Source organism: Protopterus annectens, chromosome 6.part0 (genome assembly GCF_019279795.1).
Source record: "Protopterus annectens isolate FY-2018-M chromosome 6.part0, PAN1.0, whole genome shotgun sequence".
NCBI lineage: Eukaryota > Metazoa > Chordata > Ceratodontiformes > Protopteridae > Protopterus > Protopterus annectens.
Window position 1 is genome coordinate 1576926665 of NC_056737.1, and position 25417 is coordinate 1576952081.

General features: G+C 44.6%; 1 protein-coding gene across 1 annotated transcript in view; it reads left to right on the top strand.

Annotated features, from left to right (window-relative positions):
* The window catches only part of IQCB1 (IQ motif containing B1), a 1943919-nt gene that overhangs the window by 1375523 nt on the left and 542979 nt on the right, over positions 1-25417 (top strand). The window contains exon 15 of the mRNA XM_044075021.1: positions 17649-17797. Coding sequence (XP_043930956.1) covers positions 17649-17797 — 149 coding nt within the window. The remainder of the gene's footprint in view (positions 1-17648; positions 17798-25417) is intronic.

Below are 25417 nucleotides of genomic sequence, written 5' to 3' on the forward strand. Positions count from 1 at the left end.
ATTCTGAGCATATCTGGGAGTTTCCACCCAGGTTCCTAACATAGCTGAAAAAGGCCTTATGATTGTCCTTTGAATCCATGGCAATTTTTCTCTCAAAATTGGCCTTAGTTGATTTTATGAGTGCTTGTATTTTTTACTAATAATGATCAGGGTGACTTCCTTTTATGGATTTTGTTCTATCATGTAATAGCTTTCTCCTCTTATTGTAAAGTTTGTTAATGGCTGGGGTCCACCAGACTGGACGTTTGCCCTTTGTGGAAAGAGTCTTGGTTTTATTTGGGATTGCCTGATCCATGCAGTCCTGGAGGTGTTCATAGAAGGCATTTGTAAGGGTTTCCGCAGCTTGGGTTGTGGTTTCCACTGGCTCAGGGGCCTTGAAGGATGCCACACCAGTCTTGAGTAGTGTGAAGTTTGCTTTAGAGAAGTTCTTCACTGTGGTCTTTTTTGTTTGGGGTGGGGGCGGGATGTGGATATCCAGTGAGATTAGTTTATGATCTGATCTCACCAATGAGGGATATACTTCCGGTGTGGAGCATTTTGTCCCCATGTTTGTGATGATGAGATCTAGTATATTTTCTCCTCTTGTGGGAACGGTGACTAGCTGTTCCATGGCATTTGAATTTCTGAACTCCAGGAACCGTTGGGCTAGAAAGTTAGGGCTTGAGTAATGTTCCCAGTCTATATTCGGGTAGTTGAAGTCACCCAATATGATGGTGTTTGGAGATACATTTATACCCTCCAGTGTCTTCAGGAAGGCTGTGTGGTGTTCCTGAGTTTGAGAGGGTGGCCTGTAGCATGCTACAATTTGTAGAGCAGTTTTGCCTATGGTTAGTTGCACATGGATGGTTTCCGAAGCTTCGTGCGTTGCCACCAACCTGGAGGTGTGGGTATCCTTTATGAATATGGATACACCCCCTCCTTTTGTGGTGTGGTCCGGGTTTTGGGCCGGAACGCATGATATGAGGTAAAACCTAATAGTGCCGGGGTGCTCTCAGGAGCCTTGAACCAGGTTTCAGTTACAGCACAGACATCGATGTTCTCCATACTGAGAAGGGCCTCGAGTGCGTGCATTTTGAGGTTTAGACTTCTGGCATTGAGCAGCATTACCCTCAGTTTCTTCTCTCCTGTTCGGCATCTGCTTCTCTGAAGTGCAGGCCAACACAGAAGGTCTTTGGCTAACAAAGTTCGCAGATGACTGCAAACTGGGAGCCATAATAGAATCACCTAATGATGTAGACATTCTGCAAAAGGGTGTCACAGAGACAGATGCTTTGTGTCAAAGTCATGGCATCAAGCAAGAAGTGCATTGTCATCCCCTTTGGGAAAAACTCTGTACCCATGAACTATCACATAGGCGGTAGCTCACTAAATACTGAAAGTGTGATAAGAGACCTAGGGACACAGGTGCCCAGTAGTCTCTCCTTTAATAGCCACATCACCACAGTAGTCAGGAAATCCTTCTACATGTCACACCTTATCACAAAAGGGTTCTACTATAGAAAATAGGAGGTCATTGTTCCTCTCTACTCATCCCTCATCAGACCCATTATATAGTGCAATGCCCCGTTTGGCATGTATTTCACAAGACACCTACAACAATTGGAAAGGCCACAGAAATACCTCACTAAGAGGATTACCAGCCTCAAATAGATGCCATACGCAGACTGTCTCAAAAAACTCCAGGTCTACTCCGTCACATATCACCTACTCAGAGGGGATCTCTGCCAAACATACAAAGCTGTGTCAAACCCAGAGCTGTTGGACATGCTACACTTAAAGAAATCCCAATTTCTCCAAACCACATGCTCCAGGGACCTAATCCTTGTCATCACAATAAACAGAACATGCTGGAAGGATCGATTCCTGTCCCACAGACTTCCCATACTCTGAAACAAACTACCCATTCATGTCAAGCAAAGCTCCTTATTGGCCCTCTAAGAAAAATCTTGATGACTGAATGGGAAATAGAAAATTCACCCTGGGGGTCACTTCTGTGGCACTGCTTTACAGGGCACACAAAAAAATTTTTTGTGGGGAGCAGGGGAAACTTTTTTTAGGCTTTTATAGGGGCCCCAGGGCGATGGGGCCTACCTACCTACCTAACCTGAAATGAAAAATATAGATATCTGCATAGTTACAAAAATATGGTTTCAGAACAGTAGGATCACCCCCACAGTGCCCACAGTAATGCAGTTCTTTCCCACCCAATCACCAGAATCACAGAAAATCACAGTGTTATTGCAGATTCTAAGAAACCATCGCACTTCCAGAATCTTAAGCCAGGAAATATCCTTTTCACTGCAAATAGAACTTCATACCATATCCCCTCCATGCCACCTGCTGCCCATGAGGCATATATAAACAAATTGGCATCCCTTCCTTTTGAGACTAACGTTGTTCTCTTATGAGACTTCAACTATCGCTCCATTAACTGGAAAACATAAAGCACCTCAAATAAATATGCTTAAAGATTCCTAGACTTTGTTAATGCTAGCTGTCTAGACCAGCTGGTTCATGTTGGAACTAGAGGTTCATAGGTAGGTACTAGGCTATTGGTCCAAGGGCCTAAGTAAGCCTAACCAACAAGGTTCCCTGGCTTACGCCACCCAAGAAAGTTATTTTCCTGTGCCCCTGTCAAGCAGAGCCACAGAAGTGATCCCCAGGGTGTATTTCCTGTTTCCCATCCACTCATCAAGATTTTTCTTCAACAGTGCTGATGAGGAACTTTGCTTGACATAGATGGGTAGCTTGTTCCTGAGTATGGGAAGTCTCTGGGACAGGAATCTATCCCTCCAGCATGTCCTGTTTATTGTGGTGACAAGGTTAAGGTCCCTAGAGCATGTAGCTCGGAGGGATTTCTTTAGGTATAGCATGTCCAACAGCGCTGGGTTTGACATAACTTTATATGTTAGGCAGAGATCGCATTGGAGTAGGCGATTTGCTGCTGAGTAATGCGGAAGTTTTTGAGATGGTCAGTGTAGGACATCTGTTTGAGGCCAGTAATCCTCTTTGTGAGGTACTTCTGTAGCCTTTCCAGCTGCTGCAGATGTCTTGTAAGGTACATTCCAAAAGGGGCATTGTACTCTGTAATGGGTCTAATGAGTGTTGAGTAGAGGGGAACAATGACCTCTGGATGCGAACCCTTTTGTGATGAGGTGTGCCACGTAGAAGGATTTCCTGACTACTGTGGCGATGTGATGATTATCAAAGGAGAGACTACTGTCCATCTGGGTCCCAAGGTCTCTTATCACACATTTGGCATTAGGTAGACTGCCGCCTATGTGGTAGTTCATGGGTACAGAGTTTTTACCAAAGGGGATGACAATGCACTTTCTGGCATTGAGCTTGAGGCCATGGCTCTGACACCAGGTATCTGTCTCAGTGACGCCCTTCTGTAGGATATCCACATCATTTGGGGACTCGACTATGGCTCCTAGTTTGCAGTCATCTGCAAACTTCATTAGACAAAGCCTTCTGTGTTGGCCTATACTTCAGAGAAGTAGATACCAAACAGGAGAGGTCCCAGGACTGAACCCTGTGGTACTCCTCTTGTCACTGGTTTGAAGTCAGATTTGGAGTCTGCAACTTTTACAGTGTGGGTTCTGTCAGTGAGCCAGTTGGCAACCCATCTTGTGACGTAGAGATTTATACCTAGTTTATTGAGTTTAGCTATAATTCCAGAAGAGGGGATGGTGTCAAAAGCCTTGGTGAGGTCAAGATAGGCTGTGTGAACCACCTTACCCTCATCTATGGCTTTGGTGACTGCCTCAAAGAAGTTGATCAGGTTCAGGAGGCATGATCTGCCTTTCTGAAACCCAAATTGGGTGGGGTCCAGAGTTTGGAGGTTACCAATGTCTTTGTTTATGAGTTCCATGATGATGCGTTCTATGGCCTTACAGACCAGGCTTGTCAGGCTAATAGGGCGATAGTTCCCGGGATCAGTGATGGCTCCCCCTTTGTGGAGTGGGATAACTGTTGCCGTGTGCCGTTCAGTGGGCACAAAGCCTGACGTGAGGCTATGATTGAACGTGGCTCTTAGGTGGGGAGCCAGTTCATTCTGAAGTTCGTGTAAAACACAGCCTGGGTTGTTGTCCGGCCACATGGATGCTGTTTTTTTTGGCTTTAGAGAGTGCAGCTTTTACCTGCGTACTTGTGATTACAGGGACTCTGCATTTTTTCTCTGTAGATATGGGCCCTTTAGGGGGTAAAGTTAGCACAGAACCTATCTGCCAGGATGTTTGCAATATCAGTTGGTTCTGTAATTTTCGTGCCGTTCTGCTGTAACTCAGAGCAGATCTGTGTGTTGCCATTGAGATTCTTGACATAGCTATAGAATGATTTGTGGTTGTCCCTAGAATCAGTGGTGATTTTGTTTTCATAGCTAACTTTGGAGGATCTTATAAGGGATCTCAGCTTCTTACTGAGGCTGACCAGGGAGCTCCTCCACTCATGGGATTTTACTCTCTTTTGCAACAGTTTCTTCCTTCTGTTGTAGAGTTTGTTTATGGCAGGGGACCACCAGAATGGCTTCCTTTTTTTGGAGGATAGAGTCTTGGTTCTGTTTGGGATAGCACAATCTATGCACTCATGTAAGTGCTTATAGGGTGCATTTGTGTAGGATTCAGCAGTTGTAACTGTATTGTCCATATGCATGGGTGTCATGAAGTTTGCCACTTCTGTCTTGAGCATGAAGTTGGCTTTGAAGAAATTTTTTACCATGGTTTCCTTAATGGGGGGCGGGATGTGGATATCTAGGGTGATTAGCTTATGGTCGGATCTGACCAACGAGGAGTTGACTTCAGGTGTGGAACACCGGTCACTCATGTTGGTAATGACTAGGTCTAGGATATTCTTGTCCCTGGTGGGGGTGTGGATAAGTTGATCCAGGGCATTGGTATTTATGAATTCCAGGAAGCATTGAACGAAGGAGTCGGTACATGAGTTGTTTTCCCATTTAATGATGGGGTAGTTGAAATCGCCCATTATTAGGGTGTTTGGTGGAACCCTAATATTTTCCAGTATATCAAGAAAAGAGGAGTGGGAATCCTGGGGCATGGTGGGGGATCTGTAGCAAGTTACAATTTGGATTGCAGTTTTGCCCAGAGTTAGTTGCACTTGGATAACCTCGGATGCATTATGCTGAGCAACTAGCCTGGAGGTGTGGTTACCCTTAATGAATATGGACACACCTCTGCTTTTTGTGTTCCGGTCCAGGTTAGGTGGCCGAAAAGTGTGGTATGAGTTATAGCCTGGTAATGCAGGGGTGCTCTCTGGATCCTTGAACCAGGTCTCAGTCATTGCACAGATATCGATGTTCTCCATTTTAAGGAGTGCCTCGAGGGAGTGCATTTTGAGATTTAGACTTCTAGCATTGAGTAGCATTGCCCTCAGTTTTTGCTTGCCTGTTCCTGTTACGGTGGTGAATTTGTCATTTGAACCTTGCCTAATAAAGGCACTATAGGGGAGGCAAGAGCCTTAGCCAGTATCCGGAATCCCAGGGATGACAGGTGCAGGCCACCTCTGGCAAAGCATCATGATCTGTCAACCATGTCATACCAGGCAGATAACTCCAGAAACTTAGCCAATTGATGAAGTCATTCATTTTGTTCTTGTACTGTGATATCATTCTGGGCAATGGCAGGATGGTACTCAGGGCTAGGATCATACCCACCTGGGCTACAGGCTCGGAGAGCTCTTCCATGTCTCTTTTTGTGTAGTCCAGGGAGGTACGTCTCAGGTCATTCAGACCAACATGGACAATGACAGAGTCATATTTGTACTTGTTGTGGAGTGACCTGAGTGCATGCATTATGTGGTGGATCCTGGCACCCAACAGGCAGCTGACAGTAACCTTCTCCTTGTTTAGCCTGGTTAGAGGGACATCAGTGTGTCTGACTATAGAGTCACCTATAACTAGTGTGTTGGGTACGTTGTTTTGCCTTATGGGCTGTGGTTGAGTGGCACACTGAGTCTGTGGGCTTTGTGTCATTTGGGTTGTATTGGGTGGTGGAGTTTGATTGCGTTTCTGCTTTGGACGTCTCTGTTGCTTGAGCAGATTATTATTGAGAGCCTCCGGAAATGTTTTTGTGTTTCCATGTGTGGATTTTGGTGGTGTAGGTTTGGTGGGGCTATATGATGAGTGTGGTGTGGTGCAAGTGTTTACCTTCTCTTGTCTGTCAAGTTCAGTCTTGGTTGGAGAGAGCATTACCTCCAGTTTGGCTATATAAGTGCATCTCTCACAGGTTATAGTGTTGGGTGGTAGGAGGAGAGGGTTGTCTGTGTACATGAGGCAATTGCTGCATTGCCCCAAGATGCCCAGATTCATCAGATAGACAGGAGAGAACACTGGGAGCTGACCCCTGGACATGCCTGAATAAAACATATTTTCCTTTAGACAAATGAGGAAAGTGAGTACAAGAGCTGTTTTTTTTCTCTAAGCAAGTTAGGAAAGTAAGTACAAAAACTGTTTTACTCTAGGTAATGAGGAAAACTGAGTGCTGTAGTAATTTGTAGCTTATTTAGTGCTTAGAACAAGTTCTGAACAAGTGCTGAGCACGAATAAGCAAATTCAAGTGCTAAAACTAAGAATCTGTATCTGAACTAAACTAGTTACAGGAAATAAATAAGTGCAAATGCGGACTTTTAATTCAGAAAATTGAAAGAGATGGAAAAATTGCCCAAATGGCCAATAACTACAATTTCTGTCCCAGAAACCACTCCTTATGTGGTAGATAGGTTACCTAGTGCTTACCACTCCCACTGATAAGCTAGCAGGCTTTCCTCCAACACAGAAAGGCTTGGGGGCCTCAGGAGCTTACAAACAGTCCTGGATACAGCAAATCTTTATCTGGACTAGACTAGTTACAGGAAAGGGGGGGAGGAACAAGTGCAAATGCGGGCTTTTAAATCAGAAAGTTGAGAGAGATGGAAAAACTGCCCAAACGGCCAATAACTACAATTTCTGGGCCAGAACCACTCCTTATGTGGTAGATAGGTTGCCTAGTGCTTACCACTCCCACTGATAAGCTAGCAGGCTTCCCTCTAACACAAACATGCTTTGGGGACTCAGAAGCTTACAAACAGTCCTGGATATAGCAAATCTGTATCTGGACTAGACTAGTTACAGGAAAGGCAGGAAACAAGCGTGCATTTTTTTTGTTACAGTTAAGGAAAACACATTCTAGCAAATCAGTTCAAAAATATTTTACCTGGTTCTTACTAATATTGACACTCTATGCTGAACACCTACAATTACCATGTCACTGGTCAAATCTGACCACCTTTCAGTAATATTCACTATGAGAGTAAAACCTGACTTACCATAAAACCTCTCTGTCTTTAGAGACTATTCTAGAACAAACTTAATCCAACTAACTGATAGCCTGATGAAATTTCAATGCCTTCCTCACCTTGATGACCCCATCTCACATGCTACCGCATTTCTCAATTATTTACATGCCCACCTCAAAGCATGCATCAAGGCATTTGTCCCCATAAGACACAAATGCAATGCCAAAATCATTTGCAAGTCCATATTATTAATATGTAAGCTAATATTAGGAATTCTAGAACTGTACAAAAAGAGGAAGAAACTTGTAGCCCATAAAAAGCAAACATAATGCTCCATCATCTAGACATGAACTCAGAATGATCAACAAAGTCAAATCCCCCAAAATTTAGTATGAATTGAGAGTTGCTACTTTTGTTAAATGTGACTACAAAGCCTTCTTCAGCTGTCCAGAACCTTAGAGGTAATGCCCAGCAAGGGTCAAAACTAATACAGAACAATAACACTTACTCCTCACTTGATGACATAGCCAACATATTAGTGGATTAAGTCAGCTCTAATTTTGTTCCCCAGTCTTTCTTTAACTTCCCCCATCTTTTAGTAGATCCACACCACTCCCTCTGATCACCTCAGAGCAGGTCCACTCCAGAATGCTGTCTGCAAAGCCAAAAACACTTGCTTCATGAGTCCCGATCATTTGCCAGGCTGACTTCTTGTCAGCATCAGACACTGCCTGGAAGACACTTTCAAGCTTGTTCAGCCTCAGCCTTTCAACTGTATCCATGCTAGAGGAGAATAGAATTGTAGTAGTCATTTTGCTCTACAAGTATGGATGAACTACTGATACAGGAAACTACAGATCTATAAGCCTCACTAACCTAATCTGCAAAACAATGGAACACATCATTATGGAACTTATCAACAAGGGCATAGGCAATCTGCAAGCCCTGGCTCTAAGCCATTTTGGGTTTGTTAAAAGCACATTCTCCCTCCTGAACCTGATGGGCGTCTTTAAACATGGCACTGGTGTGTTAGACTTGGGTAAATCAGCTCACATTGCTTACCTGGACCTACCCAAGGCCTTTGATAACATCCCACATTCTGGTTTATTGACAAGCTAATCAAACTAAATGTAAACCCTATGTTATCCACTGCATAGCAAACTGACTAACTGACAGAATCCAATCTATCAGTGTGTGAGTTACAGTGTCTTTGAAAGGAGTAGTTACACGTGGTGTCTCCCAGGGATCAATCCGAGGACCACTTCTTTGTGGTATTTATTTCTCTGATTTCAATGCTGACATCAATGACCAGTGGTAGACCAGGTTTGCAGATGACTGCAAACTTGGAGTTGTCATTAACTCCCCATCTCAACTCCCCATTCTTTAGGAGGAACCAACAAGTACCAATAAGTGGTGCCTGTGCCATGGCCTAAAACTAAATGCTAAGAATGAATTTTAAGTATGTGACTGAGCTTGACAGACTGCAGCATTTTGTAGGTAAGATAACCAAAGGCATGTCTTCCTTGAGCTACCCAGACACCCTTAAAGTGCTGTCTGTCTCTTTTCTGTTTCTTGCAGACTCTTAAGACGTGATGTCTGCCTAGCTTCAGGGCCCCGAATGATCAGTGTTATGTACTTCCCCAAAACTAATAACACCCTTAATACCCACTCAAGATGTCTTAACTTCCACTGAAGCATAAATAGGACTTGTTGGCGAAATAGATGTATATCCCAGAGAATCCCTCTTTTATGGTAAAGCCTTCCTTTGGATGTAAAGCAAAGTGGATTTGTGACCCTCTTTATGCATAACCTAGATGAATGGATGGGCAACCATAAATACACTCCAAGTCTTGCCCCTGAAGCCCTCATTTAAATGAGTCAAAAACTAGGTATAAATTAGTCATGTCAATGGGTACCTGTAATTTGCGGTATTGCGGCTAGGCTACCAGTGGTCCTCTGGATCATCATCTTAGCATTGACCTATGAACCCATGAAATTATTAACTCACCTGGCTCAGTGTCATAGAAAGCTGAAGCCCTGGCTCTGACTCAGATTATGTGAGTTAAATTAGTAGCTTGGGCACTGGAGTAGTTGAGTGGGGGATTGCGAGTCTGACTGGCTAATGCCAGCTTTCCAATACTTGTGGTTGGGGAGGCAGTCTGATTACTGCATTACTTGATGACTGATAAAAAACAGACAAGTGGTACACTACTCAAGTGAGAAATGTGCAAGCTTGTGATAGTAGTCTATGATCTGCATGCTAGCTTTAGATAGATATTACAGCTCTCATGGTGATGTGGGCATGTATATGCAACCATCAGGTGAGGGGGGAAGGTTTACATCCAAATGCCCCACAGCACTGCTTCATAATGATCCAGCCTATGTGCAGAAGGATATTGTGTGGTTCTGTGGCCTGCAGAACAATTAAAAGTGTTGATGTCTCCTGCAAAAAGGAGAAGTCCCCAGTCTTGAGGGTGTAAACCAGACCTCATGCCACTGGGACAAGGATGTTTACTGTTTCTGGAGGTAATGTAGATGTTGAAAGCAGCATGGTGCAGATAGAGGGCTATAGACTGAGGCATCATTCTTAAAGCCATTTGCATCCTGGAAGAAACGATTTTTCTAGTGGAATCCTTAAGTCACAACTCCAGTCCTTTTCTCCACCTAAAGATTTAGGAGATCTGAGTGGATGAGATCTTTCTGCAGTATTACACCCAAAAGGGTGATCTGTTCACTACCAGGAAAATGTGTTGCTGCCTTTCCTTCTATATATGTCAGGGCAAAGGAGGAGTTGATATTGGATGCATTCTTCTTTCTCGTGTCCTTTGACAAGCCATCCTGTTTACATGTATCTGGTGGACTGCTGGAAAACATACAACTAACAATAACCAGTAGAACGTATCCATAACATCAGAAAGTAATTATAGCTATAGGTGCTAGGCCTAATGTACAGTGTCAAACCAAGGCAGGATGCTTACAGTAATAAGGTGGCTGTTTCTCCCTAACGTAATATTCCCACTGGCACTATATTTGTGCCTGCATTTCTCAGCTGAGTAGATGATACCATTAGCATTATTCAGCACCCTGGTAACTGGTCCCGGACACCAATTTTGCAAAAGGGGAGTCCTCATACTCACCCCAGTAGGTATTCCCTATGGTCCCTGCAGAGCAGATGGAAGATCTTATGTGCCTTGCTGCACCATGATGGAGCCTGACTAAACTCATTGCCTATAGACGACACGTTTGCTTTGCAGGTCTAAATCAGGAGAAATATGGTAGTTCAGTGTACATGGTTATAGGTAGTAAACACTGCATGATATGCATCAGCTGGCAGCACAGTAGCAGAGTGCAAATTACCAGCATTGTGCTGAAAATTAACAGTAGTACAGCCAGGCTTTCCAGTGCCTCTACAGCCATGCACAGTATACCTGACCTCCAAGCCCAAAATCAGATAGAGGTGAGAATCATAGTACAGGCTATGGCTGACAGTGCAGTGGACTGTAGTCTTGATTCAGAAGCAGCCACACTAAATCACCTTATTTGGCTAATTATTGTACTGCGAGGCCCACTTTAGTATGATAAAAGCCATGGTTGCATACCTTCCCCGTCCAGATGTATTTTTTTTTCGTATTCATTTGCTCCATCCATCATATAGCTGCAAATTATTTTGTGAAGTTCTACGCTAATTGTACCAGCATTTAAAACTGTCCCTAATTTGGGGCCTTTTCTGTATTTTTTTTGCTTTGTCCCTAACTCTTGAGGCAAAAGTTGAGGAATATGCATTTTGCCATATTTCAGCAAACTGTATTACAATGAGCGACTTAGTGTATCCAAGTACAGTGCAGTGTATTGCCATATAGACAACCTGACATTAGACAGGACTACTGAAAATGGACTTCAGGACTGCAGTAAGCACACAAGAGTGCATGAAAGCAACAGGGATACTAAGTAGAGCAGAGTAATGCGTGCGTAACACTGAACAGGCCTTGACAGGGGACTGACATGCTGGGAGGGAGGGTAACCTTTCTATTGATTTGCAATAATGTGCCTGTAGCAGAGTTGAAATGTAGAACCCATAGTCTGCTATACTGTGAACATATGCAGTCATTTTTATGCCCTACAAGTGCTGGTTTAGTCGTCCCCTCCAAAGTATACACACACACACACACACACACACACACAAATCTGTCAGTGTTGCATGTACATGCAGTTTCTTGTCATGACATACAACATCCCTGCCACCCAGTGTTTATGGTTGTTGATTTCAAATACTCATAATTAATTTTCAGCAACTCCCACACACACTCTCCACAATATTTACAGTGTGAAGTTCTCCACACACTCAACGGTATTTAAAGTATATATTAGCAGGACACCCAGTCTGCCATGCTGCATTCATGGATAAACCTAAGATTGATTCCTTTCATGAATCATGCTCATGACAGTACTTTGCAGTAGAGAGGATCAATCATAAGCCATGTACGTGGCAGACCACATTCATGAATCCTCACGTTATCTTTAAATACTTTTAAGAGTTTTCTGTTGTTGAGTACTGATGATGTGTTTGAACATGCATGATTTTAGTTCTGGGTTGAATGGTTGCTAAGATCGTTAGCAGCCTTAAGTAGTTAATTGTTCAATGTTTGGTTAAAGGTATCATATAAATAAGGTTATGTACCTGTGGCACTATGGTTTTCAGCTGTCTGTCTGTCTGAAGGACTAGTGGCTGCATATATTTGAGAGCCTGCTGTTGCTTCCATGAAAATTTACTTTTTCTCCCCCAAACAGATAATTTATTGAAGTATCACTTTGAGCTGGGTGTACTGACAGTGTCTGACCATATTATGCATACTGCTTATCTGACCAACATGCTCTTCATACAGCATACTGAGACTCTTTATTCATTAATTTGTTCATTCTGTGATTGTCATTTTAATCCAACTTGGGGTCAAAGGGCTGGCAGACCTTATCCCAGGACTCAGAAGGAATAAGGCATAGAAAATAATCGTATATAGGATACCAGTCTGTTGCAGGTTGCACACACTCATTCATACACGGTATAAAAGAGAGACTTTTTGTGCTAACTGCATGTACTTTTTGTTGAAGTTTCTAATTTTTGATGATTTTGGTTGTTATTATTACCTGCACTTCCCAGAAAGCTTAAAAGCAGACTAGCTACTTATGTCACTGTATTTCTGCCTGTAAGTCATTTTCCAGTGGTGCAGTTGCATTGCTTTATTTAAAAAGTTTAAATTTTCAGATTTCTAATTTTGCAAAGTTTTAATTGAGTTTACTGTTCTGGGCTACTGCTTACCAGTGAGAGTGGGAGCATTGTACTGCCTGTCTAACACTAGAGGAGTGGTTTCCAGCTCTGAAATTTCAAGTTCTTTATTTTGGATCCAACAAGTATTCATAAAGGCTTAGCTATACTAAATGTGTTTACTAAAATTAATTTTTACTCTTTTAATTTTTAATACATTGTGTATAGTTAAGAATATGTGAACCATATCCATTTTCAGCCCATCTGATACTGTTTTGCAGATGTAATGACAATGAGCTTTTTCAGTGGCTTGTTTTATGCCCTGAGGCCATCGAGTGCATCAGTAATAAAACATACTGATGGTACAAGGCTTCCTGTCTTACTTTTGAAAAATATTTGATATTTTTGACAAAATTTTACTTTAGGAATATTGTGTCCTAAAACTGGCAGCACTTTGGAATGCTTACATCCTTCTAAGTTGGGAACTGCTGATTGAGAGCTCAGTGTCTGATATTCTAAAAGTGTACTAGTTCTGGTTTAAGCACTTGGGCTTCAGGCCAGTTATTTTATGTTAAGAAGGATTGCGGTCTGCACTCTTGTGGGAGGAGAGGCTGGACTCTGCCCTTCTGAGCAGGGAATTTCTGGTTAGAGGCTTATAGTGCCTGCATATTCTAACTGTTTCTTACTGAAATTGGTACACCTTGTTTGAGGTAGCATAGACTAGATCCAGGCCTGCTGAATCTAGCTTTATTTGTATGCTTGTTGTTTGTTTATTTCCCTGAAACGCTAATTCCACCTAAAACGCGGCCTTTTAGCACTTCTGTGGATCCCTAGTGATATCTGCATTGCTTACTGTACTTATTTCCTTGTTTCACTTGAAAGAAAGTTACTGTTTGTCGTTTTTGCATTTAAGTTACTTGTAGCACATTGCATTTAAGTTACTTGGCACTTGCTCACTAAAGCAATTATATAAGTCAGCTCTAAAAAATTAAAAGCACTACACCCTCACAAACTCCCCTTGAGTACCTTGTTCCCCATTGTCCCTTTTTTCAATTATAAAGGAATTCCCAATACTATTCTAGCATGTCCAAAGGTCAGTTGTCAATCTCCTCTCCGGTCCAGCTGGTGAATCTGGGAATCTTGAGGCAGTGTTACAACTGCCTCATGTACACAGACAACCCTCTCCTCCTCCCAACAAATTCCAACGCATGTGAGAGATGCAACCATATAGCCAAACTGGAGGCTAAGCTCTCTCAACTCAGTACTGGCGTAACCAGTCAGGAGGAGAAGGAAACCACACTCACTACAATTCCAATCTCACATAGACCTACCACGACAACAAACCAAACACATAAACACACAAAAACATACTCAGAGGCTCTAAATAAAAATCTGCCTAAGCAGCAGAGACCTCCAAAGCAGACACCCAAGCAACCGCTACCCCAAAACAAAACACGTGCAACACATAGCTCACAAAGCCAGTGTGCCAAACAGTCACAGCCCTTAAGGCTAAACAACACACCTGATACACTTGTAATAGGTGACTCTATCATCAGGCACACTGACGTCCCGCTCACCAGGCTGAACAAGGAGAAGGTCACGGTGAGCTGCCTGTCGGGCGCTAGGATCCGCCACATAACACAAGCACTCAGGTCACTCCAAGGCAAGTACAAATATGACTCAGTCATTGTCCATGCTGGTGTGAATGACCTGAGACGCACCTCCCTGGACTACATGAAAAGAGACATAGAGGAGCTCTCTGAGCATGTAGCCCAGGCCGGTATGACCCTGACCTTGAGTAGCATCTTACCCTCACCAAGAATGATGCCACAATATGAAGACAAGATGATCAATTTCAACAATTGGCTTAAGTGTTGGTGTCATTCAAAGGGGATCCAATGCCTGTCAGCCTGGGATGACATGCTCGACAAGCCACGATGCTTCGCTAGGGACGGCTTGCACCTGTCACCCCTGGGCTTTTGGATATTGGCAAAGGCTCTTGCTACCCCCATAGTGCCTTTTTTAGGCAAGGCTCTAAAGACAAACCCACCTCCATAGGTATCACAAGGGATAAGAAACTAATAGTAATGCTACTCAACGCCAGAAGTCTAAACCTCAAGATGCATGCACTTGAAACTCTCCTTAGCATGGAGAACATCGATATCTGTGCATTAACAGAAACCTGGTTCAAGGCTCCGGAGAGCACCCCAGCACTACCAGGTTATACCTCATACCATGCTTTTCGGCCCTAAAACTTGGACCAAACCACAAAAGGAGGGGGAGTATCAATATTCATCAAAGATACCCACACCTCCAGGTTGGTGGCACAGCATGAAGCATCAGAGACTATCCATGTGCAACTAACTGTGGGTAAAACTGCCTTCCAGTTTATAGCCTGCTACAGACCACCCTCCCAAACACAGGAACCCCACTTGGCCTTCCTGAGAATACTGGAAAATATGAAGGTCTCTCCAAACACCATTATATTGGGCGACTTCAACTACCCAAACATAGACTGGGAGCATTACTCTAGCTCCAACACCCTAGCCCAAAGGTTCCTAGAATTTATAAACTCAAATGCTATGGAACAACTTGTTACCACTCCCACAAGAGGGGAAAACATACTGGACCTGATCATCACCAACATGGGGACACTATGCTCCAGACCAGAAGTGTATCCCTCACTGGTAAGATCAGACCATAAACTAATCTCACTGGATATTCACATCCCGACCCCACCCCCTGCCCAGAAAACCACAGCGAAAAACTTCTCTAAAGCTAATTTCACACGCCTCAAAACCGAGGCGAAATCCTTCAAAGCCCCTGGGTCTGTGGAAAATACGGCCCAGACCGCAGAATCCTTTATAAATGCATTCTATGAACACCTTCAGGAATGCATGGATCATGCAATCCCAAATAAAACCAAGACCCAGTCCTCCAAAGGCAGACGTCCTGTCTGGTGGACCCCAGCCATAAACAAACTATACAATAGAAGGAGGAAGCTACTACATGATAGAGCAAAATCCCAAAAAGGGAAGGCATCTCTGATCAGTATTAGCAAAAACTACGGGCACTCATAAAATTGTCTAAGGCCAGCTTCGAGAGAAAAATTGCACAGGACACTAAGGATAATCACAAGGCTTGCTTTCTTTAGTTATGTTAGGAACCTGGGTGGGAATTCCCAGATATGCTCAGAATTAGTCCAAAATGACAAAAATACACCGAGCCCACAGACATTGCCAACATCCTAGCTGACAGGTTCAGTGCAAACTTCTCCCCTCTCCCCACCAAAAGGGCAAATATCTATCCCAACAGAGTGCTGCCCCTGACATCTCAGATGCTCAGGTAAGAGCCGCCCTCTCCAAAGCAAAAACACAGCATCAATGGGACCAGATGGTGTCCCGGCTGCGTCCTACATGAACTCCAAGAAGAGCTAAACCCAAACATAAAACTACTGTTCAATCTTAGCCTTACTACAGGATATGTACCCAAAGAGTGGCGTACAGCAACAGTGGTCCCTCTCCACAAAGGTGGTGCCTCAACGGATCCTGGAAACTATCGCCCCATAAGCCTGACTAGCTTGGTCTGCAAAGCTATGGAAAGGATCATCATGGACCTCATAAATAAAGATATTGAGGACCTACAGACACTGGATCCTACCCAGTTTGGCTTTGTTAAGGGCAGATCCTGCCTCTTAAACCTGGTCGATTTCTTTGAAACAGTCACCAAGGCCATTGACGAGGGAAGGTGGTCCACACAGCCTACCTGGACCTCGCCAAAAGCCTTCGATACAATACCCCACTCGGGCATTATAGATAAGCTCACCAGCTTAAATATAAACCCCTATGTCACTAGATGGGTTGCAAACTGGCTCAAGGACAGAACCCACATGGTTAGAATTGCTGGAGCCATGTCAGACTCCAAACCAGTTACAAGTGGTGTCCCACAAGGCTCAGTCCTGGGACCTCTCTTGTTCGGTATATATTTCTCGGCAGTGCAGGCCAACACGGAAGGACTGTGGCTGACCAAGTTCGCAGATGACTGCAAACTGGGCCATAATCAACTCTCCAGCCGACACAAGCATCCTCCAAAAGGGCCTCATAGAAACAGACAACTGGTGCCAGAGCCATGGCCTCAAGCTAAACGCCAAAAAGTGTATAGTCATCCCCTTTGGCAAAAACAAAGTGCCCACAAATTACCACATAGGTGGTAATCCATTAAGTACAGAAGAAGTCATTAGGGACCTGGGGACCCAAGTTGATAGCAATCTCTCATTTGACAACCACGTGGCCAAAGTGGTTAGAAAAACATTTTATATAGACCACCTAATCATGAAGGGATTCACATCTAGATCAGGGGAGGTCATCGTACCTCTTTACTCATCCCTCATCAGGCCCCTTTTGGGATGTACCTTACCAGACACCTGCAGCAACTGGAAAGACCCCAAAAGTACCTCATCAAGAGGATCAAAGGGCTCAAACACATGCCATATTCTGCCCGGTTAAAGAAACTCCAGCTCTACTCAGTGGCATACCGCCTGCTCAGAGGCGATCTGTGCCTGACTTATAAAGCCATGTCCAACCCGGAATTAAGGGACATGCTGCACCTCAGAAAATCTAAATCCCATCGAGCTACGCGCTCGAGAGACTTGAACCTCAGCACTGAAATAAATCGGACATGCTGGAGGGACAGATTCATAACCCAGAGGCTGCCTTCACTCTGGAATAAAATCCCAGTCCAGGTTAAGCAGAGTCCCACATTGACTCTCTTCAAGAGGAATCTTGATGAGTGGATGGGAGATCTTAGGTTTACCCCGGCTATCACTTCTGTGTCACTGTTAGACAGAGGCACAGTATACTAACCTCAAAAAAAGGCATAGCAAAATTAATTTAAAATGGGTGGCGAAAGCCAAACACACTCTGGCTAGGCTTATAAATGCCCTAGGGCAGATAGCCTAGTATGAACCTATGAACCTATGAACCTATTTCTGTTGTTTATCTAATTATCTTTGCAAAGAACATTATGTGTACCGGGGAGGGGGCATTTAGGACATGTGTATGTATATTCATATTTTTCTTGTGTTCATTTGAATTTTCAGCTCAGATTGGCAGACATCTTCAAGATATGGAGCAGAAATCAGCAGTCATGATTCAGAAGCACTGGAGGGGGCACAGAGAAAGAAGGAATTACCACAAGACAAAGCAGACTCTGAGAGAATTTAAAGCTGCTGTTACTGTTCAGAGAGCTGTAAGTCATCTATAAATGTTTTGGAAGTGAATATCAGCAGAAAAATTATTAGCCTTCATTAGCTAGCAAAGAAGTATTCACAGAACAAACTTTCACACAATCAGTTAATGATGTTTGTAACCAGAAAGTGAGCAGATACAAACACATTTCCATGTGCACCTATACAACATTTACAGGGTAGACTTTCATACATTAAGTTAAAATGGTAACTGTGAGCCAAAAACACAGTGCTGGCACAAGAATGTTCTGTGTGCAGATGAACAGCTTTTCCAGAGCAGACCTCACACATTCTGACTTCAGTTTAAAGCAACTATTAGACAGCTGTACGTTCTATGTCAATGTTTTTGAAATGAGTGGCAATAAAAGTGGAAAGTGTTAAGTCGTAATTAGCTAATAAAGGAGTATTTACAGAGCCGTTTTTTCACACATTCAGTTAAATGATGATTGTGCTCAAAAAACAATGAGTAGATGCAAATATTTTCCATGGGTATGTTAATATTATATGCTATGTAGTCAAATCTTGCCAACATTCTTACCTGTGAGTTCGGAGCCGAATGTCGGCTCCGACTCAGCCAAACTTTTTTAGCTCAAAGTCTTTTTATTGGCCGGGCTAAGAAGATATCCCATGCTGCACTGTTCTCTATCCCCAGATCTCCTTTGCCACTCGTGTAGCTCGGACATGGTCTCACTCTTGGCTGTGGCTAAGTACCCTTTTCCTTCCTTATCAGAGAAATTTGTTGCAAACAAAAAGCTATATTAATAGCTATTGTGTGTCTTGTCTTGTAAGAAAATTGTGTTTTGGATCGTTTTTTTCTGTGGTGTCCCACTAGCTGTTTCCAGCGGGCTAGGTCCATTTCAGTTAGAGGACCTAGTCTGTCCCCTTGCTTTCTTTGTGTCTTTTAAGTTTACTGGGTCTAAGTACAGTTTAAATTAGAAGTATTTGTCCCTTCTCCCTTGTGTTTGTGTCTTAGGATCATTTAACTTCGAGATCTTGTGGTTTTTGTGTGTTGTAGTTTTTTCCCGCCTTGTGACTGTTTGACCGTTGGTCCTTTATTCAGTGTTGATTATCTTGGTGCTTTATTAGTGTTGGTTACTATGTCCAAAGATACTAAGGAGCACAAGCCCTTGGGCTTCAAGAAGTGCTCTAGGTGAAGTTACAAAATGTCCATTACCGATGGACACTCCGTCTGTGTATATTGTCTGGGAGCGATTCATCTTCAGGAGTCCTGTAGCTTCTGTCATGCTTTTAGTCCGCGAGTTCTTCAGGAAAGGAATAATAAATTGATTTTTAAGGGACTTCTGAAACCCTCCTTTGAGGAGGGTCTGGAGAGTGCTTCCAGCTCTAAGACTAAATCTTCAAAATCAAAAAAGAGATCTCCAGCTCCATCAGTCTCCTCGAAGTCACTGGAGAAAATAGCAAAGTCTGCTTCGACATCCTCAGCTCCATTGTCTTTGGGGCCGCAGGAAGTGTCAGTTGTTATGGAACCTGCTTCAGCTCCAATTTTCTTGGAACCTGTCCGGAGCCGATCACCTAGCATTAGGCCAGTATCCCCTCCTCGCAGGTCCCGTACGGAGAGGAGGTCTCAATCTCCTTCTCTATCCTCTAAATCCTCCAGAACCTTATCAGATGTGGACATCAATAGAGTGGTGCAGAGACTCCTTCAGTCACCGGTTCTGGCAAAATTGTTCTCAGCTCTGACCCAGTTGGCTCCGGAGCCGGTCCCTCAACCTGCTTCAATACTTCCTCCTCCGAGCACACCTCAGCTTTCGGAGCCAGAGTGCTTAGCTCCGCGTGATGTCCCTAGGTCGGTTCCAGCAGACCCTCCTGGCTTATTGGTGCTGATGTCAGCTCCGACCCCGCCGGCGCCATCCACAGGGTTCAGGACTCAGGATTCTTCAGTCGGACCCGAGGGAGATGCTTCGGGACAACTTTCGGCTCCTAGTCTCCCTCTCTGTGCTTCGGTGTGGGGAAGTTCGACTCCTGTCGTGGCTTCGGAGGCTGGTCGTTCTTCGGACTCGGGGGACCAGCCTTCGAGGCCATGCAGAGCGCGCTGGCCAGGTCATCAGCGGCATCATGCGGGTCGGTCATTCTGTCCCCTACTACACCAGTGCAGGTCTCTGATCGCCATCTATCTCTAGACAGCAGAGCCCCAAGGCCTCAGGGTACCCCCACGAGTGGTCTCCACATTTCTGAAGGTTCCTCAGAGTTTTTGCCTGAGGAGCTACCCAGAAAGAAGACGTGCAAGAGGAAGCACATAAATTCCCAGGATGAGTCTCTTGCATCAGACATCGACCTCGAGGAATCGGAGGGGTCCCGCAAGTCATCCTCTGAGGATGTTTCTTTCTCTGACATCCTAGAGATTTTGAAACAAAGAGGTGACTGGCCATCCAAAGCCCCCTCCGAGGAGGAGTCGGTCTTCCTGAAGGCCTTTGGTGCTCAGCCCTCCGCCTCCTGGTTGTCTTCACCCTTCGACGAGCTTCTGGATTTGGTTTGTCGAAGGGTGTGGGAAACCCCTGCTCTGTGGAACGAGTCACCAGGAGACCCAATAAATTTTTGTCTGCTCCTCCTGATAAGGAATTTCTGTCCAAGGAAGTCCCTGTGGATGCCATGGTGGTGGCAGCTGCCACTCAGAAGGAATTAGCCTAGACTTCTTCCACCGTCCATCCCCCTAACAAGGAGTCTAGGACCATGGACCGGTACGGGAAGTGTACTTTTTCTTCAGCGACCTTTACCTTACGGTCACTGAATTATTTATCACACTTTACACGGCTCCAGAGAGATCTCCTCAAGGAGCTTGGAGATTCTCTCATGGATAATGTTTCTGAGGCGGTGGCTCAGATGGTCAACACTCAGATGTCTACCCTTAATTTCTTTGCAAACTCCTCCATGAGGCTAATCTCCTATGCAGCCGAAGGAGCGAGTAGGGCAGCAAGTTCAGGAGTTGCTCTTAGGAGACAGGCCTGGATGCGCCTTTGTCATTTCATGGAGGCGCTCAAGTCTTCATTCACTGATGCTCCTTTTGATGGTTCCTCTTTGTTTGGAACCAAGGTGAAAGACACTCTAACCAGGTGCGAGCAGGAGGGAAAGACTCTGTCTGCCATAGGAGTCCATTTTTCCCTTCCCTCTAGGCCTTATCCCAAGGCCCAGAGGGGTGGCAAAATGTGGTTCAAGAAATCACAGAGGTTTTTTTCCCGGTGCACAAGGTGAGCCCTCCTCCAGAGGCAGGGTAGGGGGTGGTTATTCAGGGAGACACCACCCTAGGGGCAGAAGAGGCCCCCGCAACTCAGGAGACTGTGATTCCTTTCGTGGTTCTCCCTACCACCGCTCCTGATGGGAGGCCTGACTGTGCGTTTCCGGAGCCAGTCGGGGGTCGAATCTCATTATACCCTGAGGCCTGGCAAGACATCACCCAGGACCAATGGGGTTCTACGAATAATTTTCAGAGGATATGTCATTTCCTTCTCGTCAAATCTCCCTCCAATCAAGAAAATCCTGGATGTTCCACCCAGTCAAAGGGATTGCGCAGCTTCAGAAGTTTTAAAGCTGCTAGAAAAAGGAGCCATCCAACATGTCCCCCCAGACCAGATCAGATTAGGGACTTACTCCAGATTCTTTTTGGTGCCGAAAAGGACAGGGGACCTGAGACCCATATTGGATTTCAGTCAATTGAACACCCATGTGCAAAAGTCCAAGTTCCGAATGGTCACATTGCAGTCTATTCTCCCATTGTTGGGAAAAGAAGTGTGGATGTGCTCCATCGACCTCAAGGATGCTTACTACCACATAAAGATGGACAGAGCATCCAGAAGTCACCTACGCTTCTGACTGGGAGCCATTTATTTTCAGTTTTGAGCCCTGCCCTTGGTCTCACCACAGCCCCCAGGGTGTTTACCAAATGCATGGCAGTGGTGACTGCTCACCTGAGACATCAGGGATTCCAAGTGTTTCCATATCTGGATGACTGGCTCCTTACTGCCACCACCAGGCATCTACTACTTCAGACCAGGGACGTTACTATCGACCTATGTCAACAGTTGGGCATCACATTGAACTGGGAAAAATCTACCTAGTTGACCTCACAGTGTGTCACTTTTATAGGTGCCGAACTAGACACTGTCCTCATGTGGGCATTTCTACCACAGGAAAGAATCAGAGTCCTACAACAACAAGTTCACGCCTTGCTCCCTCTGAGAAGAGCGAAGGCAAGATGGGTCTTCCAACTGTTGGGGACAATGGCTGCTACGATTATGTTAGTCCCTCTGACAAGGTTACATATGAGGCTCCTTCAGTGGCTACTCTTTGCCCAGTGGTCTCTAATGTCTTCCACTTTCTCACCCTATTCTACTCACATACAGGTGCAAACAGGATCTCAGTTGGTGGCTTTGCACCGACAACCTGCATGTGGGAAAGCCCTTTGTTCCTGCGCCCTTGGTTGCCACGGTGACCACGGATGCCTCCCAGATGGGGGGGGGGGGCATTATCTAGGCAGGACAGTCCAAGGCACGTAGCAAGTGCACGAGATGCATCTGCATATCAATGTCCTGGAGATGAGAGCGGTGCTACTAGTGTTGCAAGCACTTCAGAGTTTTCTTCCTCTCGGGACTATTGAAATCCACTCCGACAATATGTCAGTAGTGTGGTATCTGAACAAGCAGGGAGGAACCAAGTCTTACCCCCTTTGCAGAGAGGCTATGCGAGTGTGGCAGTGGGCAGTGTCTTCCCAATGCTTTCTGGTGGCAACTCACATTCCGAGGAAGTCCAATGTGATCACAGACAGGCTAAGCAGAGCTATTCTGATGCCTTACGAGTGGTCCCTGAACTGTCAAGTTGCAGAACAGATGTTCCGTAGGTGGGGTCAGCATTGCTGCGACCTTTTTGCCATCCCCCTCAATGCCAAATGCAGCAGCTACTTCACTTTGATCCTCCCTCAGGGGGAGTCACCCAGGAACCCAGGAAGTCCACGATTGGCCCTCCAGTCTACTATATGCCTTCCCTCCGGTCCCCTTGCTGTCAAAGGTTATTCAGAAAGTGCAATCCTTGGGAAGCAGAATGATTCTGATTGCCCCACACTGGCCTCGTCAAATTTGGTTCCCCTTTCTACTTTCCTATCTCATGGACGCTCCTTGGATTCTGGACCCACAACCAGATTTACTGACACACATGTCAGGGCAGCTCCATCCCTCTCTTTGGACCCTCTGGTTGACAGCCTGGCTACTCCACTTCCGTCATTAGTTAGGCTTCATCATTTTTCGCCAGAGGTGGTTCATATTTTATCTTCCTCTCATAAGCCCTCGACCAGGAAGATTTATTACAGCAAATGGAAGAGGTTTTCAATCTGGGCACGTGCCAAAAAGATTGACCCTTACACAGCTCCAATTTCATCTGTATTGGAGTTCTTGTCTATGCTTTTTAACCAGGGTTCAGCGGCTGCAACCATTAAAGTCCAATTGGCAGCGATTTCTACCTTTCAATGTTGCAGACGAGCCTAGCCTGATGGCACATAGACTCTGTAAGGCTTTCCTGAAGGGCACGTTGTTACTTCGTCCTCTGGTATCAGAACCTGTTATGCTTTGGGACTTAAACTTTGTTCTACAAGGTCTTACTTCACCCCCCTTTGAGCCTGCAGCCACTAGCGATTTAAAATTCTTAACTTGGAAGACTGTCTTTTTAGTAGCCATCACGTCAGCCAGATGCATGTTGGAGTTTCAAGCTTTATCAATCAAACCCCCTTATTTGATTTTTCATAAGGACAGGGTTTCTCTCAGACCGAACCCCTCTTTTCTTCCCAAAGTGGCGTCAGTCAGTAACTTTAACCAATCTATTGAATTGCCATTGTTTTTTCTCCAGTTTTCAAACAAGGCAGAATTCAAATTTCATCAATTGGATGTGCACAGACAATTACGTTTTTATTTGCACAGAACAAAAGACCTCAGAAAATCTGATCAGTTGTTTGTTTCCTTTTCGGAAAACAGAATTGGGTCTCCTGTCCCCAAAGTCACGTTGTCCAGGTGGATTTCCAGTTGTATTTCTTTCAATTTTTCATCAGGGGGTAAAGATTTACTGTTCCGGGTGAAGGCTCATTCTACTCGGTCTGTATCTACATTTACAGCTTTTCAGGCCAGATTGTCTATGGATGATATTTGTGCTGTGGCTACTTGGGCATCTCCTCACACTTTTGTTACTCATTACAAGTTGGATGTGGTATCTAGGGGCAGGTCTTCCTTTGGTTTCACAGTGCTCAGGAGTTTTTTCCACTGAGCCTCCCAGGACTTAGGTGCTGGGAACGCTATCCCACAGGTAAGAATGTAGGTGAGATTGGACTACATAACATCAAAAAGTTATGTACTCACCATAACATTCGATGTATGTAGTCCATCTCACTCACATTCTTACTCACCCCCCTTCTTCCCCCGTCCTGGAGGATCTGGAGGTTAGGTCTGGTTTCAGAGCTTCCTTCATTCTTGGTTTGTTCTTCCTTTCCTTAGGTGTTATGCATGGAGAATGAGTGCTGGTGCTTGCAGCAAACTAGATATGGGGATAGAGAGCAGTGCAGAATGGGATACCTTCTTAGCCCAGCCAATACAAAGACTTCGAGCTAAAAAAGTTTGGCCGAGTCAGAGCTGACATTCGGCTACGAACCCACCGGTAAGAATGTGAGGTGAGATGGATTACATACATCGAACGTTATGGTGAGTACATAACTTCTTGTTTTTTACATGTTCACTACTACAAAGTTCAAAGGCTTCATACAAGGCATGATACAAAGAGGCCAGCTGAGCGGGTTATCACCAGAAATCAGCAGTCCCTCTCCAGGCAGCTGTATTAATTTTATGTTACTGCCATTGGAATGCAACATAAGGAGGGTGCTGCACTCCTGAGTGTGTTGGAATGCAACATAAGGAGGGTGCTGCACTCCTGAGTGTGCCATCCTTCAGATGAGACTTTAAACTGAGAGTCCCATCTGCCTGAGTTGTTGGTAGCTCAGGTGGATATAAAAGATCCCATAGCACTTATGGAAAAGAGTAGAGGAAGTTTCCCAGCACCTCGGCTAAATTTCTCCTAGTCAGTTTGAATTATCATTTCGGGTCTCTGCTGAAAAGAGGCCATTGGCCTTGTGGGACTAACTCATTTAGCAAAGTGTAAATAAAGTTTGTTTGTGTGTGTGAGTATAAACTGTGTGTGTGTGTGTGTGTGTGTGTGTGTGTGTGTGTGTGTGTGTGTGTGTGTGTGTGTGTGTGTGTGTGTGTGTGTGCGTGTGTGTGTGTGTGTGTGTGTGTGTGTGTGTGTGTGTGTGTGTGTGTGTGTGTGTAGGATGGGGGGGGAATTGCTGTTCCTTTTCCTATTTTTTGCTTTGCTGATTAATGATATTTCTTATGTTTTATGACCACAGCAGTGTATCTAAGAAAGGTGAAACTGAACAGTTGACAGAACTTCAGTTTACTTATAACTTCAATACTGTTTTAACAAAGAAGAGATACTTGGGTATTTTTGGAATAGAATTTTTAAACTTCATTCCACTCACCTTACCCTGTCCCCTCCATCTTCTCTTCACGCCCAACTCAAGATCAAGTTGAACCAAGTCTATTTTGGCACTTTCCAAAATTATAAACAATGCTTCT